This window comes from Lynx rufus, unplaced genomic scaffold (genome assembly GCF_022079265.1).
Source record: "Lynx rufus isolate CCGP_SWC_20201006 ecotype Redwood Valley unplaced genomic scaffold, mLynRuf1.p SCAF_13, whole genome shotgun sequence".
In the NCBI taxonomy this organism is placed as follows: domain Eukaryota; kingdom Metazoa; phylum Chordata; class Mammalia; order Carnivora; family Felidae; genus Lynx; species Lynx rufus.
In genome coordinates, this window is record NW_025814827.1 from 1,149,148 (window position 1) to 1,168,783 (window position 19,636).

The 19,636-nt window shown below is 36.5% G+C and overlaps 1 protein-coding gene across 5 annotated transcripts in view; it reads right to left on the reverse strand.

Annotated features, from left to right (window-relative positions):
• The window catches only part of SCAPER (S-phase cyclin A associated protein in the ER), a 508,319-nt gene that overhangs the window by 479,825 nt on the left and 8,858 nt on the right, over positions 1 to 19,636 (reverse strand). For 3 of the 5 annotated variants that reach the window (XM_047074743.1, XM_047074740.1, XM_047074742.1), the window contains exon 3: positions 1,082 to 1,199. The exons of the other annotated variants lie outside the window; for them this stretch is intronic. In XM_047074743.1, coding sequence (XP_046930699.1) covers positions 1,082 to 1,199 — 118 coding nt within the window. The remainder of the gene's footprint in view (positions 1 to 1,081; positions 1,200 to 19,636) is intronic. 5 annotated transcript variants of the gene reach the window in all.

The window sequence follows — 19,636 nt, forward strand, 5'->3', positions numbered from 1 at the left end:
CATGGTGCAGGAGTTCAAGCTCCGCATCAGGTTGTCTGCTGTCAGCTCAGAGCCTGCTTTGGATTATACGTCCCCCCTTCTCTCTGCCCCTTCCACACTCACGTTTTCTCTCTCAAAAATCAATAAATCTTTTTTTTTAATGTCAGTTAATAAGTATAGAAGGAACGCTGAGGTTAGCAAATCACCATTTTACAACCACCAGAGTAATAACTTACTCAGCTAAGAATTATCAACAGAAGCTGAAAGTAGTGGGTAGACTGTTTTAAGAGATATTTACATAGTTTCAAACTATCTTACCACATATTACTTATTAATTACAAAGGAAAAAGTTAGTCACTTAACAGTAGAGAAACTCAGAAGATAACCAAGTGGTAAATGTTGACATCGATAGTAACAAAACAAAACCACTATCTTGTGCCTCCTATGATGCCCTGAAAAGGACACAACATAATTTCTACAGAATCCCTCCAAAAATATATAACTGAATCTAATCATGAAAAGACATCACACAAACCCAGTATGAGGAATATTCTACAAGCCCTCAGAAAATTTCAAAGTGAGGTGCCCTTTGGCACACTCCACCCTCCTTTTTTCTATATCCCCAGACAATCTTCTGGATCCTCAGGATCTAGGCAGTGCTCACAATCATTCTACCCATTGAAGTGAAAGAACTAGTTCAAATAATAACTAAAGAAATACACTCATCTTTTATTTCCTAAAACATTATATTAAACTATACCTAGGTAACTGTGGTGAATACAGTAAAATTTTAAAGCCTCTTTATTTTCAGAAGAATTTAACAAAAGAAAAAAATCTAAATCTCCTATAACTTAAAAAAGAAAATTAATATGCCGATCATAACCCACATTCCTTCCTATGTGAAAGAGCAAAACTAACACTTTCATGAAACCATTTGTATATTAGCTAAGATAAAAAAGCAACAGAAAAGTTATTTCCTATTTAATGCATGCTAATTTGCTCAAGAGTTTGAATTGTAAACTGTTTTCGGTCTATCTACTGTTTAGGGCTAAATATATCCTCCTAATTTACAACAAAAATGAAACTTTTTAAAAACACATACCATCATCATCTTTGCTTTCTAGTGGAACACTCCAAGCTATCAGATTTCTTGCTGTACGACCCTCCTCCGCAACTATTCTCCTTACTTTGTCATGACTATTAGAGCGCTGGAATGAAGCCTATATAGAGAAAAGAGAATATTTATTATTCTATTAGATTAGTCAACATATAAAATATATTTGGCTGACAAATTCATTATTTCTCATATTTTCTCATAAAGGAAACACTTAAAACTAATTTGGGATTGAAAGATTAAACGAGGAAAAGAAAGTAAGTCAGAGATTTTTTATTTCTAAAAAGACCGATTTTACAACTTTAAAAATAAACAAATTACTTCAAGAATAAATACAATCTTCAGTTTGGAAATGTGCTCTTCTAAGAAGCACAAATACTGCTGTGTACACACTGTAGCACCACCACTTACGTATCACAGGTCTGATACCTCTGATTTTAATCCCACGTGTAGGGTTGATTTTACTCTTTCCCTTTCTTCATTTGTAATTTCTTTCTCTACCAGTGAGAAACTCAGTTCTCATTATCTAAATTTACTTACATGTTCAATTCTAACATACAAATAGTTTCATAATTGCGAGCCCACAACTCTGAGAAACATATTATTAAGATTACATTTCTATAAAGTTCTTATCTTTAGCCTTACAGCATCCAAAGTACTGCATTTTGTTTTCCAAAATTACTTAAATTAGTACTTCCCATCCTCACCACTTTCAGTGTGATTACGTTATTCACATTCCATTTTGGGTTCTCCTCACCTACTGGTTAATTTTAATTGTTTGTTTATTGCGGGAGTACATGAAAGAAAGCATTATTCTCAAAGAAACTGCTTGACGAGTGGTATGACTTGAAGAGACGAAAAAGGCATTACCCTCTAAAGCATGGGTCAACAAACTTCTACAAAGGGCCAGATAATAATTTATTTCAGGCTTTGCAGGCCATACAATCTCTGTGACAACTACTCAATCATAGTTTTTGTATGAAAGCAGCCAGAATTTAACTTTTACATCTTTAAAATAAATACCTACCCCTACATTCTTTCATTCCTCTGACTTTACGCCGGATATCCACATGGCATCTACTTACCTAACTCATAAGCTTACACCAAAACTCATTAATCTGTGACCACTATTCCAACTCCATCCTGTGCAAAATTCTTGAATCATCTCTATTCCCATACTTTCCAATAAATTTAACACAATAAAATCTCCTTTTGATTAAACACATCTCCCAATGATTATTAGCTCTATAGATAACTTAGATTGGCATCTATCATTTAGGTTACCTAAGCATTGTTTAACCAAGGAGTATAACTATTTCTTTCAGGCCAGATGAACAAGTTTAAGTAGGTGGCCTGCTTTTCAGCTCTTTTTCCGATAATTTCAGATATTTCCAATAATTATGCAATCACATAAAATCTTATAGGTAGATAAATGGAGATACATATCAGATCACAAAATCCATCATTCTATACATTATTCTCTAACTCAAGAGTCTTCATAAATTCATGAATTTCTAGGAACTAAAGTTATCACAAGATAGCAATGCTGCAGTAATGTCTGAACAGAAAACTGGAAATCTAATATTCTTTTCTTCTATAAATGTTTCAGTTCTACCATAAATTTTGCAAAGTTAGTTCTTTTATATTCAGTACACATGCACACATTCAAAGAAAGAGCTACTAGCTCAAGACTTTATTTTAATTCTTAATTCTAATATTTCATATGCAAAACCAGTATAACATTCATCTTACGACAACGCCTGACTGAAAATCATTTTTCCATAAAAGTATAGATGCATTCTGTAATATATGCTGAGTGAACTCTTCAATAAACTAATAAATTCTAGTCATTTTTAATAACCCTATTATTGTAAGGATGTCAGTAGTAACTTAAAGTACAGTAGTTTTAAACATTTTAATCTCAGCATCAGGGCTTGGTATTCAATAAATGACTCTGAGATACTTCATAACATTACAGATTATCTATTTCAAACAAAATTTTCATCTAAGTTCTTTTCTTCCAGGAGACTTAAACAAAATATATTATTTTCATCCAAAGTCACAGTGTGCCACCTAGTGCCATATGGAGATTTTGCAGAGGCTTGTTCAAATACTAAATGTTTCAATAAAAGGAATAAATATCAGTCTTGAATTAAAGTTTTTATGTTTAACTCTCAGTTTATGATTTATGCATATAATTTCTGAGACTTGCTCCTAGATTGGGAAAAGAAGTTTCAACCTATTTTTCTCCTGAATAATTTCCACTTTAAGCAACGTGGTTCATAATCCTGAACTGGTTTCAAGCACCATTTATTAAATTTTTATCTTTGTATCTCCATAAAAGTATCTACTCCTTATAAATTCTTCAAAATCCATCCATAATACTACTTGCTCATAAAATGAAATCCCCATCCTTTTTAAGATGGTTTTTCAGCTTTTCAAATAATTCAGGAAAGACCTTTGTTTTTTTTAATGTTTTTTATTTTATTTTTGAGAGAAAGAGAGACAAGCAGGGAAGAAGCAGAGACAGGGAGACAGAGGATCCAAAGGAGACTCCACACTGTCAGCATGTCCCCATGTGGGGCTCGAACTCATAAACCACAAGATCATGACTTGAGCCAAAGTCGGATGCTTAACCAACTGAGCCTTACCCAGGTGCCTCAAGACCCTTTGTTTTAAATTCCCACTACTAAGCCCTTCATATTTTAAATAGAATGAAGATAAGATTACCAGTCATTGAACACCAGGAGTACATTAAAACTCTAAGAATTGTAGCATTTACATTTTTACAAACCACAAACTTATCTCAGAAACTGAGTAACTGGTTCAATTTCCCTAACAGAATGACAACTTTGTCAGATCTTACTGGTATTTCACATCTTTCTAAAGACTGAATAAAGCCATAGATGAACTGAGGCTATCTGGACTATCACAATGGACAAAAATAAATTGCAATTTTATATGCGCTACTTTGTTTTGAGATCTGTTAGAACAGTTATCAAATATTACCAATTCTATCCCTACATATATCTTGAAATTATAAATCCACTAGTATTACCCTAGTCTGAGCCATTACCATGTCAAGCATAAATTATTATAACAGCCTCTGGGACAGAGACAATAATATGGTCACCAAAACCACTAGGTTTTTCTCCTGCTACAAAGCTAGATAACACTTTCTGGTTTCTTACAGATAGATGACCATGTGACAACAAAATGTAATAAAAGGCATCTAAATTGGCAAAGAAGAAGTTCAGACTCACTTTTTGCACATGACATGATACTCTACATGGAAAACCTGAAAGACTCCACCAAAAAGCTGCTAGAACTGATACATGAATTCAGCAAGGTTGCAGGATACAAAAATCAGTGTACAGAAATCGGTTGCATTTCTATGCACCAATAATGAAGCAACAGAAAGAGAAATCAAGAAATCGATCCCATTTGGAATTGCACCAAGAACCATAAAATACATAGAAATAAATGTAACCAAAGATGTAAAAGATCTATATGTTTAACTATAGAAAACTTATGAAAGAAATTGGAGAAGACACAAAGAAATGGAAAAACATTCCATTCTCATGGATTGGAAGAACAAATATTGTTAACATGTTGATACTACCCAAAACAATCTACACATTCAATGCAATCCCAATCAAAATAACACCAGCATTCTTCACAAAGCTAGACAAACAATCCTAAAATTTGTATGAAACCACAAAAGACCCCAAACAGCCAAAGTAATATTGAAGAAGAAAACCAAAGTAGGAGGCATCACAATCCCAGACTTTAGTCTCTACTACAAAGTTGTAATCATCAAGACAGTATGGTGTTGGCACAAAAACAGACACACAGACCAATGGAACAGAATAGAGAACCCAAAAACGGACCCACAAATGTATGGCCAACTCATCTTTGTCAAAGCAGGAAAGAGTATCCAATGGAAAAAAGGCAGTCTCTTTAGCAAATGGTGCCTGGAGAACTGGACAGCAACATGCAAAAGAATGAAACTGGACCACTTTCTTACACCATACATAAAAATAAACTCAAAATGGATGAAAGACTTAAATGTGAGACAAGAAACCATCAGAACCCTAGAGGAGAAGACAGGCAACAACCTCTTTTACCTCAGCCATAGCAACTTCTTACTCGACACATCTCCGAAGGCCAGGGAAATAAAAGCAAAAATGAACTATTGGGATCTCATCAAGATAAGACTTCTGTACTGCAAAGGAAACAATCAACAAAACTGAAAGGCAACTGACAGAATGGGAGAAGATATTTGCAAATGACACATCGGATAAAGGGTTAGTATCGAAAATCTATAAAGAATTTACCAAACTCAACACCCGAAAAACAAACAATCCAGTGAAGACATGGGCAGAAGACATGAATAGACACTTTTCCAAAGAAGACATCCAGATGGCCAACAGACATATGAAAGATGCTCAACATCACTCATCATCAGGGAAATACAAATCAAAATCACACTGAGACACCACCTGACACTGGTCAGAGTGGCTAAAATTAGCAACTCAGGAAGCAACAGATACTGGCAAGGATGTAGAGAAACGGGAACCCTCTTACACGGTTGGTGGGAATGCAAACTAGTGCAGCCACTCTGGAAAACAGTATGGACGTCCCTCAAAATATTAAAAATAGAACTACCCTTTGACCTAGCAATTGCACTACTAGGAATTTATCTAAAGGATGCAGGAATGCTGATTCATAGTGGCACTTGTACCCCTGTGTTTACAGCAGCGCTATCAACAACCGTCAATGCTAAGTGAAATAAGTCATTCAGAAAAAGACAGATATCATGTTTTCACTCATGTGCAACTTGAGAAACAGAAGACAATAGAGGAAGGGAAGGACAAATAAGTTACAAACAGAGAAGGAGGCAAAACATAAGAGACTCATTAAATACAGAGAACAAACTTTGGGTGCCAGGGTGGTTCAGTTGGTTAAGTATCCAACATCAGCTCAGGTAATGATCTCACGGTCGTTGAGTTTGAGCCCCACCTTGGGCCCTGTGCTGATAGCTTGGAGCCTGGAGCCTGCTTCAGATTATGTCTGTCTGTCTGTCTGTCTGTCTCTCTCTCTCTCTCTCTGACTCCTCCCCTGCTCATGCTCTCTCATTCTCTCTCTCTCTCAAACATAAACATTAAAAAAAAGTTAATAAAAAAAAAGATAACCGAATGTTGATGGGGGTGAGGGGTTGGGAGTGAGGAAAATGGATGATGGCATTGAGGAGGACACTTGTTGGGATGAGCACTGGATGTTGTATATAAGTGTTGAATCATGGGAATCTACTCCCAAAGCCAAGACTACACTGTACATACAATGTATGTTAGCTAGCTTGACAATAAATTATTAAAAAAAAAAAAAAGCAAAGGGATAGAAAAACATCATGCAAAGGGAAAAGAAAGCTGGAGTAGCAATACTTAAAAAATAGACATTAAAACAAAGACTGTAACGAGAGACAAAAAGGATACTACACAATTATAAAGAGAGCAATCCAACAAGAATATACAACAATTGTAAATATTTATGCACCCAACATGGTGGAACCCAAATACATAAGGCAGCTAGTATGGAACATAAAGAAAGTAAATGACAGTAATTCAGTAATACTAGGGGATTTTAATACCACACTTAATGTCAACAGATAACTCATCCAAAGAGAAAATCAACAAGGAAATAGTAGCTTTCAAAGACACAATGCACCAGAAGAATTTAACAGATATATTCAGAACATTCTATCATAAAACAACAGAATACACATTATTTTCCTGTGCACAAGGAATATTCTCCAGAATAGATCACGTGTTAGGCCACAAAACAAGTCTCAACAAATTCAAAGAGACTGAAGTCATGCCATGCATCTTTTCCAACCACAACACTACGAAACTAGAAATGAACCAAAAGAAAAAACCTGGAAAGAACACAAATACATGGAGGTTAAATAACATGCTATTGAACAATGAATACATCAACCAAAAACTCAAACAAAATAAAAAAAAATACATGTAGACAAATGAAAATCATAACACAATGGTCCAAAATCTTTGGGATGCAGCAAAAGCTGTTCTAAAAGGAAAATTTAGAGCAACACAGGTCTACCTCATGAGGAAAGAAACATCTTAAACAACTTAAACTTTCACCTGAAGGAATATGAAAAGAATAACAAAACCCAAAACCAGTACAAGGAAGGACATAATAAAGATGAGAGAAGAAATAAATGAAACAGAAACTAAAAAACCAATAGAACAGAACAATGAAATAAGGAGCTGGTTTGTTGTTGTTGTTTTTTTTTAAGTTTAATTATTTTGAGAGAGAGAGAGAATGCAAATGGAGGGGGAGGGCAGAGAGACAGAGACACAAAGAATCCCACGCAGGCTCAGCACTGCACTGCACCTGATGTGGGGCTTGAACTCACGAACCACAGATCATGACCTGAACCAAATTCAGATGCTTAACCAACTGTGCCACTCAGGTACCCCATAAGGAGCTGGTTCTTCAAAAAGATCAACAGGAGTGCCTGAGTGGCTCAGTCGGTTAAGTGTCCAACTTCAGCTCAGGTCATGATCTCAAGGTTGGTGAGTTCAAGCCCTGTGTTGGGCTCTGTGCTGACAGCTCAAAACCTGGAGCCTGCTTCTGATTCTGTGTCTCCCTCTCTCGCTCTCTGCCCCTCTCCTGCTCTCTCAAAAATAAACATTAAAAATTTTTTTAATTAAAAAAGTCAACAAAATTGATAAACCTTTAGCCAGACTCATCAAAGAGAGAGACAGAGAGGACTCAAACAAAATCAGAAATGAAAAAAGGAGAAATACCAACAGAAATAATGTAAATACAAAGAATTGTAAAAGAATATTATGAAAAATTATATGCCAACAAATTGGACAAATTATATGCCAACAAATTATATGCCAACAAAATGGACAACAACCATTTCTAGAAACATATAAACTACCAAAAATGAAATCGGAAGAAATAGAAAATCTGAACAGAGATGCCTGGGTGGCTCAGTCAGTTGAGCAATCAACTGTGACTCAGGTCATGATCTCACGATTCCCAAGTGTGAGCCCCGTGTTGGGCTCCATGCTGACAGCTCAGAGCCTGGAGCCTTCTTCACTTTCTGTGTCTCCATCTCTCTCTGCCCCTCCCCCACTATTACTCTATCTCGCACCCGTAAGAACGCTCTCAAAAAAAATAAATAAATAAATAAAACATTAAAAAATTAAAAAAAAAATCTGAACAGACTGATTACCAGCAATCAATGTGAATCAATAGTCAAAAAAACAAACTCCCAAAAAACAAAATCCAGGACCAAAGAACTTCAATAAGCGAATTCTACTCAACATTTAATGAAGAGTTAATACCTATACTATCAAACTATTCCAGAAAATAGAAGAGGAAGAAAAGCTTCCAAATTCATTCTATGATGCCAGCATTATCCTGATACCAAAATCAGATAAAGACGTTACAAAAAAAGAGAACTACAGGCCACTATCTCTATTGAACACAGATGTAAAAACCCTCAACAAAACACTAGCAAACCAAATCCAACAATATAAAAAAATCATTCACCACGATTAAGTGGGATTCACTCCTGGGTTGCAAGACTGGTTCAATATTCACAAATCAATCAACTTGCTATATCATAACAAGAGAAAGGATAAAAACCATATGATCCTTTCAATAGATGCAGAAAAAGCACCTGACAAAGTACAACATCCCTTCATGATTAAAACCCTCACCCACGTAGGTTGAGAGTTAATATATCTCAACATAATAAAGGCCATATATGAAAAACTCACAGCAAACAACATCAAAAACTGAGAGCTAAGATCAGGAAGAAGACAAGGATGTCCACTCTTACCATGTTTATTCAACATAGTCCTGGAAGTCCTAGCCACAACAATCAGACAAGAAAAAGAATAAAAAGCATCCAAACCAGTGAGGAAGAAGTAAAACTTTCACTATTTGCAAATGAATCATACAATATATCAAAAACCCTAAGAATTCCACCAAAAAACTACTAGAACAATAAATAAACTCAGTGAGGTCACAGGATTCAAAATCAATACACAGAAATCCACCGCATTTCCATAAGCTAATAATGAAGTAGCAGAAAGAGAATTAAAAAACAATCCCATTCACAATTGCACCAAAAATAATAAAATACCTGGAAATACATTTAACCAAAAACGTGAAAGACCTATACCTGAAAACTATAAAACAATGATGAAAGATATTGAAGACGACACAAATAAGTGGAAAGATATTCCATGCTCATAGACTAGGAGAACAAATATTGTTAAAATGTCCCTACTACCCAAAGCAACCTACAGATTTAATGCAATCCCTATCAAAATACCAACAGCATTCTTCACAGAACTAGAACAAATTAACCTAAAATTTATATGGAACCACAGAAGACCCCAAATGGCAAAAAAAAAAAAAAAAAAAACCCAACTTGAAAAACAACAACAAAATTGGAGGTATCACAATCCCAGATTTCAAGTTATATTACAAAGCCACAATAATCAAAACAGTATAGTACTGGCACAAAAACATAGATCAACAGAACTGAATAGAGGGCCTACAAATATGTCAACATTTATGGTCAATTAATATTTGACAAAGGGAGCAAGTGTATACAATGGGGAAAAGACAGTCTCTTCAACAAATGCTGTTGGGAATAGCTGACAGCTATGAGCAAATCAATGAAACTGGACCACTTTCTTACACCATACACAAAAATAAATTCAAATTAATTAAAGACTTAAATGTGACCTAAAACCATAAAAATTCTAGAGAAAAGCACAGGCAGTTTATTTCTCTGACATTGGCTATAGCAGCATTTTTCTACATATGTCTCCTGAGGCATGGGACTACATGAAAATAAAAGCCTTCTGCACAAAGGAAATAATCAACAAAACTAAAAGACAACCTATGGAATGGAAGAAGATATTTGCAAAGGACATATCTGATAAAGGGTTAGTATCCAAAATATATAAAGAACTTATACAACTCAACACACAAAAAAGCAAATAATCCAATTAAGGAATGGGCAGAGGACAGAACAGACATTTCTCAAAAGACAGACAGCTAACAGACACATGAAAAGATGTTCAACATCACTGATCATCAGGGATATGCAAATCAAAACCACAATGAGCTATCACATCACACCTGTCAGAATGTCTAAAATCAAAAACGCAAGAAACAGCAAGTGCCAGTGAGGATGTGGAGAAAAAGGAACCCTGTGCACTGCTGGTGGGAGTGCAAAATGGTACAGCCACTGAAGAAAACAGTAAGAAGGTTCCTCAAAAAATTAAAAATAGAACTACAATATGATCCAGCAATTCCACTATGAGGTATTTACCCAAAGAATATAAAAACATTAAATCAAAAAGATATATGCATCTCTATATTGCGGCATTATTTACAATAGTGAAATTATGGAAGCAGCCATTGACAGATGAATGGATAAAGAAGATGTAATATACACATAAATTAGAATATTACTCAGCCATAAGGTGGAATGAAATCTTGCCATTTGCAACAACATGAATGGGTCTAGAGTGTATAATGCAAAGTAAAATAAGTCAGGTAGAGAAAGACAAATAGCATACAATTCCACTCATATACAGAATTTAAGAAATCAAACAAATGAACAAGAACAAGAGACAAACTAATACAGAGAATTGTTGAATCACTATATTGTATACCAGAAACTAATATAACACTGTATGTTAACTCTGCTGGAATTAAATTTAAAAAAGAATGGTAACTATATCAATATTGAACAAAGCCAACATTAAGGCAAAGATTACTGCTAGAGACAAAGTGATATTTCAAAATGATAAAAGGTTCATCAACCAGTAAAATGTAACAATTCTAAATATACATCTAATATTACAAAAGGAAAAACTGAAATAGAAAAAAAAACACTATTACTATGGAAGATTTTAACATACCTCTTAAGAAGATGGCAGAATAGACAAAAAGAGTTAACAATACAGAAGTCTGAACACCATAACGAGCAAACTTGACATATCTGACACATCTGGAACCCAACACTCAACAATGATCGAATATACATTCTTTTCCAGTGTATGGAATTTTCCAGACTGTTGATATCCTGGGTCATAAGCAGGCCGCACTAAATTTCAAAGAATAGAAAGTACCAAAGAGAGACAACCAGAAGAATCCCTGTACGTTAGGAAATTAGGCAATACATTTCTAACTAACATACATACAAGAAGCCACACTGGAAATTTTAAAATACTTTCAACTGAATCATAATAAAAATATGATACATCAGTACTTGTACAGCAACCAAAGCCATGCTTAAAGGAAAATGTATAGCCATAAATGAGAGAATGTCAAAAAGCTAAAAACCAATTATCTGAGTCTCTATTTCAAGAAGCTAGAAACAGTAGCATATTAATTCCAGAAAAGAAGGAAATATTAAGCACCAAAAATAAATAAAATACAAGACAAACCTATGATAGTAAAAAACTAATAAAACCTAAAATGGGCTATTTGAAAACACCAATGAAATGTTGATCAAGGAAAAAAACACAAAACTAACCATTATCAGGAATTAATTCTTTTTTTTTTTTTTCAACTTTTTTTTTATTTATTTTTGGGACAGAGAGAGACAGAGCATGAACGGGGGAGGGGCAGAGAGAGAGGGAAACACAGAATCGGAAACAGGCTCCAGGCTCTGAGCCATCAGCCCAGAGCCTGACGCGGGGCTCGAACTCCTGGACCGCGAGATCGTGACCTGGCTGAAGTCGGACGCTTAACCAACTGCGCCACCCAGGCGCCCCCATTATCAGGAATTAAAAAGAAACATCACTGTAGATTCTAGAACCTCCAACCTTTAAAGAAAAAAAAAGATATTAAAAATATCAATTTACAGTATTTGATGAAATGCAAATTCCTTGGAAAACATAAATTATCAAACTTTGGCATAAAACGAAACAAAATCTGAGTATTTATTAAAGAAACTGAGTCCCACAAAAGAAAAAATCCAGATCCCATGGGTTCCACTGGTGAATTTTCCAAACCATGTAAACAAAAAATTACACTAAATTCATAAAGAAAATAAAATAGAAGGAACACAACTCATTTTATGAGGTCTGCATCACCCTGATAACAGAACCTAACAGGATAATACAAGCAAAGTAAATTGCCAGTTCAAACTATTTTTTTTTAATATAATTTATTGTCAAGTTGGCTAACATACAGTGCATACAGTGCGCTCTTGGTTTTGGGGGTAGATTCCCATAATTCATCGCTTACACACAACACCCAGTGCTCATCCCAACAAGTGCCCTCCTCAATGCCCATGAACCATTTTCCCCTCTCCCCCGTGCCCTACCATCAACCCTCAGTTTGGTCTCTGTATTTAAGAGTCTCTTATGGGTTTGCCTCCCTCTCTGTTTAAAACCATTTTTTCCCTTTCCCTTTCCTAAAACTATTTTTTCCCTTTCCCTTTCCCTTCCCCCATGGTCTTAAGTTTCTCAACTTCCACATATGAGTAAAAACATGATACCTGTCTTTCTCTGACTTATTTCACTTAGCATAATATTCTCCAGTTCCATCCAGGTTGTTGCAAATGGCAGGATTTCATTCTTTCTTGTTGCCAAGTAGTACTCCATTGTAGATATAAGCCACATCTGCTTTACCCATTCATCAGTTGATGGACATTTGGGCTCTTTCCATTCTTTCACTATTGTTGAAAGCGTTGCTATAAACACTGGGGTACAAGTGCCACTATGAATCAGCATTCCTGCATCCTTTAGATAAATTCCTAGTAGTGCAATTGCTAGGTCAAAGGGTAGTTCTATTTTTAATATTTTGAGGGACGTCCATACTGTTTTCCAGAGTGGCTGCACTAGTTTGCATTCCCACCAACCGTGTAAGAGGGTTCCCGTTTCTCTACATCCTTGCCAGTATCTGTTGCTTCCTGAGTTGCTAATTTTAGCCACTCTGACCAGTGTCAGGTGGTGTCTCAGTGTGATTTTGATTTGTATTTCCCTGATGATGAGTGATGTTGAGCATCTTTCATATGTCTGTTGGCCATCTGGATGTCTTCTTTGGAAAAGTGTCTATTCATGTCTTCTGCCCATGTCTTCACTGGATTGTTTGTTTTTCGGGTGTTGAGTTTGGTAAATTCTTTATAGATTTTCGATACTAACCCTTTATCCGATGTGTCATTTGCAAATATCTTCTCCCATTCTGTCAGTTGCCTTTCAGTTTTGTTGATTGTTTCCTTTGCAGTACAGAAGTCTTTTATCTTGATGAGATCCCAATAGTTCATTTTTGCTTTTATTTCCCTGGCCTTCGGAGATGTGTCGAGTAAGAAGTTGCTATGGCTGAGGTAAAAGAGGTTGTTGCCTGTCTTCTCCTCTAGGGTTCTGATGGTTTCTTGTCTCACATTTAAGTCTTTCATCCATTTTGAGTTTATTTTTATGTATGGTGTAAGAAAGTGGTCCAGTTTCATTCTTTTGCATGTTGCTGTCCAGTTCTCCAGGCACCATTTGCTAAAGAGACTGCCTTTTTTCCATTGGATACTCTTTCCTGCTTTGACAAAGATGAGTTGGCCATACATTTGTGGGTCCGTTTTTGGGTTCTCTATTCTGTTCCATTGGTCTGTGTGTCTGTTTTTGTGCCAACACCATACTGTCTTGATGATTACAACTTTGTAGTAGAGACTAAAGTCTGGGATTGTGATGCCTCCTACTTTGGTTTTCTTCTTCAATATTACTTTGGCTGTTTGGGGTCTTTTGTGGTTTCATACAAATTTTAGGATTGTTTGTCTAGCTTTGTGAAGAATGCTGGTGTTATTTTGATTGGGATTGCATTGAATGTGTAGATTGTTTTGGGTAGTATCAACATGTTAACAATATTTGTTCTTCCAATCCATGAGAATGGAATGTTTTTCCATTTCTTTGTGTCTTCTCCAATTTCTTTCATAAGTTTTCTATAGTTAAACATATAGATCTTTTACATCTTTGGTTACATTTATTTCTATGTATTTTATGGTTCTTGGTGCAATTCCAAATGGGATCGATTTCTTGATTTCTCTTTCTGTTGCTTCATTATTGGTGCATAGAAATGCAACCGATTTCTGTACACTGATTTTTGTATCCTGCAACCTTGCTGAATTCATGTATCAGTTCTAGCAGCTTTTTGGTGGAGTCTTTCAGGTTTTCCATGTAGAGTATCATGTCATGTGCAAAAAGTGAGTCTGAACTTCTTCTTTGCCAATTTAGATGCCTCTTATTACATTTTGTTGTCTGACTGCTGAGGCTAGGACTCCCAACACTGTGTTAAACAATAGTGGCGATAGTGGACATCTCTGTTGTGTTCCTGATCTCAGGGGGAAAGCTCTGTTTTTGCCCATTGAGGATGATATTAGTTGTGGGCTTTTCATATATGGCTTTAATTTTTTAATGTGTATTTATTTTTGAGACAGAGAGACAGATCATGAGTGGGGGAGAGGCAGAAAGAGCAATATAGAACCCAAAGCAGGCTCCAGGCTCTGAGCTGTCAGCAGAGCCCAACGTGGGGCTGTAACTCACAAACTGCAAGACCATGACCAAGCCGATGTCGGATGCTCAATCAACAGTCACCCAAGTGCCCCTCATATATGGCTTTTTTGATGTTAAGGTATGTTCTTTCTATCCCGAGTTTCCTGAGGGTTTTTAATAAGGAAGGATGCTGTATTTTGTCAAATGTTTTTTCTGCATCTATTGTCAAAATCATATGGTTCTTACCCTTTCTTCTATTAATGTGATGTATCACATTGATTTGCAAATGTTGAACCAGCCCTGCAGCCCAGGAATGAATCCCACTTGGGTTATGGTGAATAATTCTTTTTAATACACTGTTGAATTCGATTTGCTAGTATCTTGTTGAGAATTTTTGCATTCATGTTCATCAGGGATATTGGCCTGTGGGGTCTCTGTCTGGTTTGGGAATCAACGTAATGCTGGCTTCATAGAATGAATCCAGAAGCTTTCCTTCCATTTCTATTTCTTGGAACAGCTTGAGAAGGATAGGTATTAACTCTGCTTTAAATGTCTGTTAGAATTCCCCTGGGAAGCCATCTGGCCCAAGACTCTTATTTGTTGGGAGACTTTTGATAAATGATTCAATTTCTTCGTTGGTTATGGGTCTGTTCAAATTTTCTATTTCTTCCCGTTTGAGTTTTAGGAGTGCGTGGGTGTCTAGCAATTTGTCCATTTCAGGTTGTCCAGTTTGTTGGCATAATTTTTCATAGTATTCTCTAAAAATTGTTTGTATATCTGAGTGATTGGTTGTGATCTCTCCTCTTTCATTCATGATTTTTATGTATTTGGGTTCTCTCTCTTCTCTTTTTGAGAAGTCTGGCTAGGGGGTTCTCAATTTTATTTTTTTAAAAAACCAGCTGTTAGATTCATTGATCTGTTCTACTGGGTTTTTTTGGATTCTATATTATTTATTTCTGCTCTAATCTTTATTATTTCTCTTCTTCTGCTGGCTTTGGGGTTTCTTTGCTCTTCTGCTTCTAGTTCCTTTGGGTGTGTGGTTAAGTTTGTATTGGGATTTTTCTTATTTCTTGAGATAGGCCTGGATTGCAATGTATTTTCCACTTAGGACTGCCTTTGCTGCATCCCAAAAGGTTTGGACTGTCTTGTTTTCATTTTCATTTGCTTCTATACATTTTTAATTTCTTTTTTAATTGCCTGGTTGACCCATTCATTCCTTAGTACGATATTATTCAATCTCCACGCATTTGGTGGCTTTCCAAACTTTGTCTTGTGGTTGGTTTCAAGTTTCATAGCTTTGTGATCTGAAAATATGCATGGTATGATCTCAATTCTTTTATATTTATTGAGGACTATTTTGTGACCCAGTATGTGATCTATCTTGGAGAATGTTCCATGTGTACTCAAGAAGAATGTGTATTCTTCTGCTTTTGGATGAAGAGTTCTGAATATATGTCAAGATGTCAATATATGTCAATATATGTCAATAATGTCAAGTCCATTTCGTCCAGTGTATCATTCAAGGCCATTGTGTCTTTATTGATTTTCTGCCTAGACGATCTGTCCATTGCTGTAAGTGGAGTATTAAAGTCCCCTGCAATTACTGTATTCTTACCAATAAGGTTGCTTTTGTTTGTGATTAACTGATTTATATATTTGGGTTCTTCCAAGTTGGGGGCATAAACATTTACAATTGTTAGCTCTTCTTGATAGAGCCCCATAATTATGATATAATGCCCTTCTTCATCTCTTGCTATAGCCTTTAGTTTAAAATCTAGTTTGTCTCATATAAGTACGGCTACTCCAGCTTTCTTTTGACTTCCAGTAGCATGATAGATGGCTCTCCATCCCCTCACTTTCAATCTGAAGGTGTTCTCAGATCCAAAATGAGTCTCTTGTAGACAGCATATAGATGGGTCTTGTTTTTTTGTCCATCCTGATACCCTATGTCTTTTGATTGGAGCATATAGTCCATTTACCTTCAGAGTGATTATTCAAAGATATGGATTTAGTGTCATTGTGTTACCTGTAGGTTTCACACTTGTAGTGATATCTCTGGTCCTCTGTAGTCTTTGCAGCATTCCACTCACAGAGTCACCCTTCCAATCTCTTGCATGGCTGGTTTAGTGGTCATGAACTCCGTCAGTTTTTGTTTGTCTGGGAAAGCCTTTCTGTCTCCCTCTATTCTGAATGACAGTTTTGCTGAATAAAGGATTCCTGGCTGCATATTTTTCCTATTCAGTACATTGAATATTTCCTGCTATTCCCTTCCGGCCTGCCAAGTTTCAGTGGACAGGTGTGCTACTACCCTTATATGTCTACCCTTGTAGGTTAAGGCCCATTTGTCCCTAGCTGCTTTCATAATTCTCTCTTTATCTTTGTATTTTGCCAGTTTCAGCATGATATCCCATGGAGAAGACATATTCTTGTTAAATCTGAAGGGAGTTCTCTGTGCCTCCTCGATTTGGATGTCTGCCTCCTTCCCCAAATTAGTTTTCAGCTATAATTTGTTCAAGTAAACCTTCTGCCCCTTTCTCTTTTCTTCTGGAACTATGATATGGATACTATTACATTTCATTGAATCACTTAGTTCTCTAATTCCCCCCTCCTCATCTAGTATTTTCTTATCTTTTTCTTGGCTTCATCATTTTCCATAATTTTATCTTCCATTTCACTTATTCTCCCATCTGCTTCCTCCATCTTTGATGTCACTGCATCTAGTTTATTTTGTACTTCATTTACAGTATTTCTTAATTCATGGTGACTATTTCTTAGTTCCTTGATCTCTGAAGCAATAGATTCTCTGCTGTCTTCTATGCTTTTTAAAGCCCAGCTAGGAATTTTATGACTATTATTCTAAATTCTTGCTCAGATATATTGTTTATATCTGTTTTCAGCAATTCTCTAGCTGGCATTTCTTCCTGGAATTTCTTTTGAGGAGAATTCTTTTGGATCATCATTTTGGATAGTTTTCTGTCCCTTGTGTGTTTTAATAGCTTACTATGTGGCCTGCACCTGCGAGCACTATTATATCAAAAAAGGCTCATATACTGTCCAGGGCTTGGCCCTTCAGGAGGTGTTTTTGGAGTGTGTTGCATGTTCTCTGTTGTTGTGACTCTGGTTGCTTTATTTCCCTACTCGTAGTGGTGGTTTGGGCCTTCTGCCAGGTATGCTTTGTTTGTTGAAGTAGCCCTGGAAAAAAATCTTTAAGTGGGGGGGGGGGGGGGGTTGATGGTAGAAGAAGCCTTATCCCATAGGAATAAGAGAGAAATGACAGGGGTGAGGAAAGAGAAAAGAAAAAAAAAAAAAAACTGATCAGGCAAAGAATCAGAGGAACTATATGGCTTAATCCAGAGAGACAGAGGGGGGAAAATAAAGAAGGAGATACAGAAGAGGTATAAAAAGAATAGATTAAAAATGTCTCTTTAAACAAACCAACAACCAGAGTAACCAGAATAGGGAAGGGAAGGAACATGCAGAAGAAAAGGAAGAAGAAAAAAAAAAATTATATACTTATACATGTATATAAACAGTAAGGACTGACCAAAACTCAAATCAGAAAATGCAAAACCATTAGACAGATATCTGATGGTGCGGTGGAACCAGTGACTGCGTTGGTCTGGATGAGGGGCTGTCTGGTCTGGTCAGTGTCAGTCTTGCTCCAGTAGATATGCAGTTACCAGGCGTGGAGAGACGTGATTTGGTGTAGGTGCATCATGCCTCCACTGTGGGCCCACTGCCCATTCCCTGAAGCCCCACCTTGTTGTGATGGGGAGAAAAATAGCAACACCCCAGTCATTCTCCCTGGACCAGGTGTCCCAAACCACTCTGTTTAAGCTGTCCTCACAGTGCGGTGTAGATGCCAGCACACCAGTTTGTTCCACTCCACAGTCTCCCCCTCCCCAGGCGCTGGGCTGGGATTCAAACCCTGATGTCTTAAGGGGACCCGCTCTGCAAGCCCTGGTTCCGGGTAGAACCACTCCACCCAGCCAGCCAACAAAGGGCTTCTTGCTCTTCACAGTGCCATGCAGGCATGAGTGGGCTCGTTTGTTGGATGTCTTAAAGGATCCCGTTCCATGGGCCCCCAGTTCAAGAGTGAAGATGTGAAAATACCCCCCCCCACACACACACACAGATTTGTACATCAAATCCAGCTAAGATATCACAACGAAGTTGAGTTTATTTCAAATATGCAAGGCTGGTATAACATTTTCAAATCAATTAATGTAATATACCAAATAAGCAAAATAAAGGAGTAAAGCCCTATTTTCATCTCAACAGATGAAAAAAAGCATGTGATAAAAACTCTTCACAAACTACAACAAACACCATATTTAATGTTATAATGCTGAAAGAGACAAGGATCTTGCCCACCATCACCACTTCCCTTTAAAAAAAGGCCCTAGCCTGTGTAATAAGGTGGGAAAAAGAATGAGGCAGTGAAAACACAAATGAACCTGGATCAGTTTGTTACACTACAAAGTACAGAAATGCTCAAAGAATAATGACATATGGCAAAAGCCAGGTTGAAGGAGCTTCCAATGGCTAAATCTGGAACAATTTGAGCATCAAAATAAATAATGATAGCAATAGACTACAACATTAAATAAAATAAAAAATTCAAGTATCCAGACACGGATAGGTGGGTATGTCAACCTTTTCCTCACAGATGTTTAGTAAGTGTTACCATCATTGAGTGCTAAAACTAGCGGGTGACAATTTGATGAGGTACAGGGTATTTACACAGCCTCAAAGTCTCTCTAAACAAACTACTCATTAATTTCAAAAGAGAAAACACAAACTTTAAACAGAAAAAACAATCCTGTATTAACCAAGTGATCAAAGGTAACATGAGCAAAAGCAGGACAAACTGACCATCATATGCTTTCTGATGTGATTCACTGAGAAGGACACATCATCAGTCATGTGATACTCTGCCAAAAAAATAGAAAATCTGCCTCTAGGCAATTAGGATCATATAAAGAAGCTT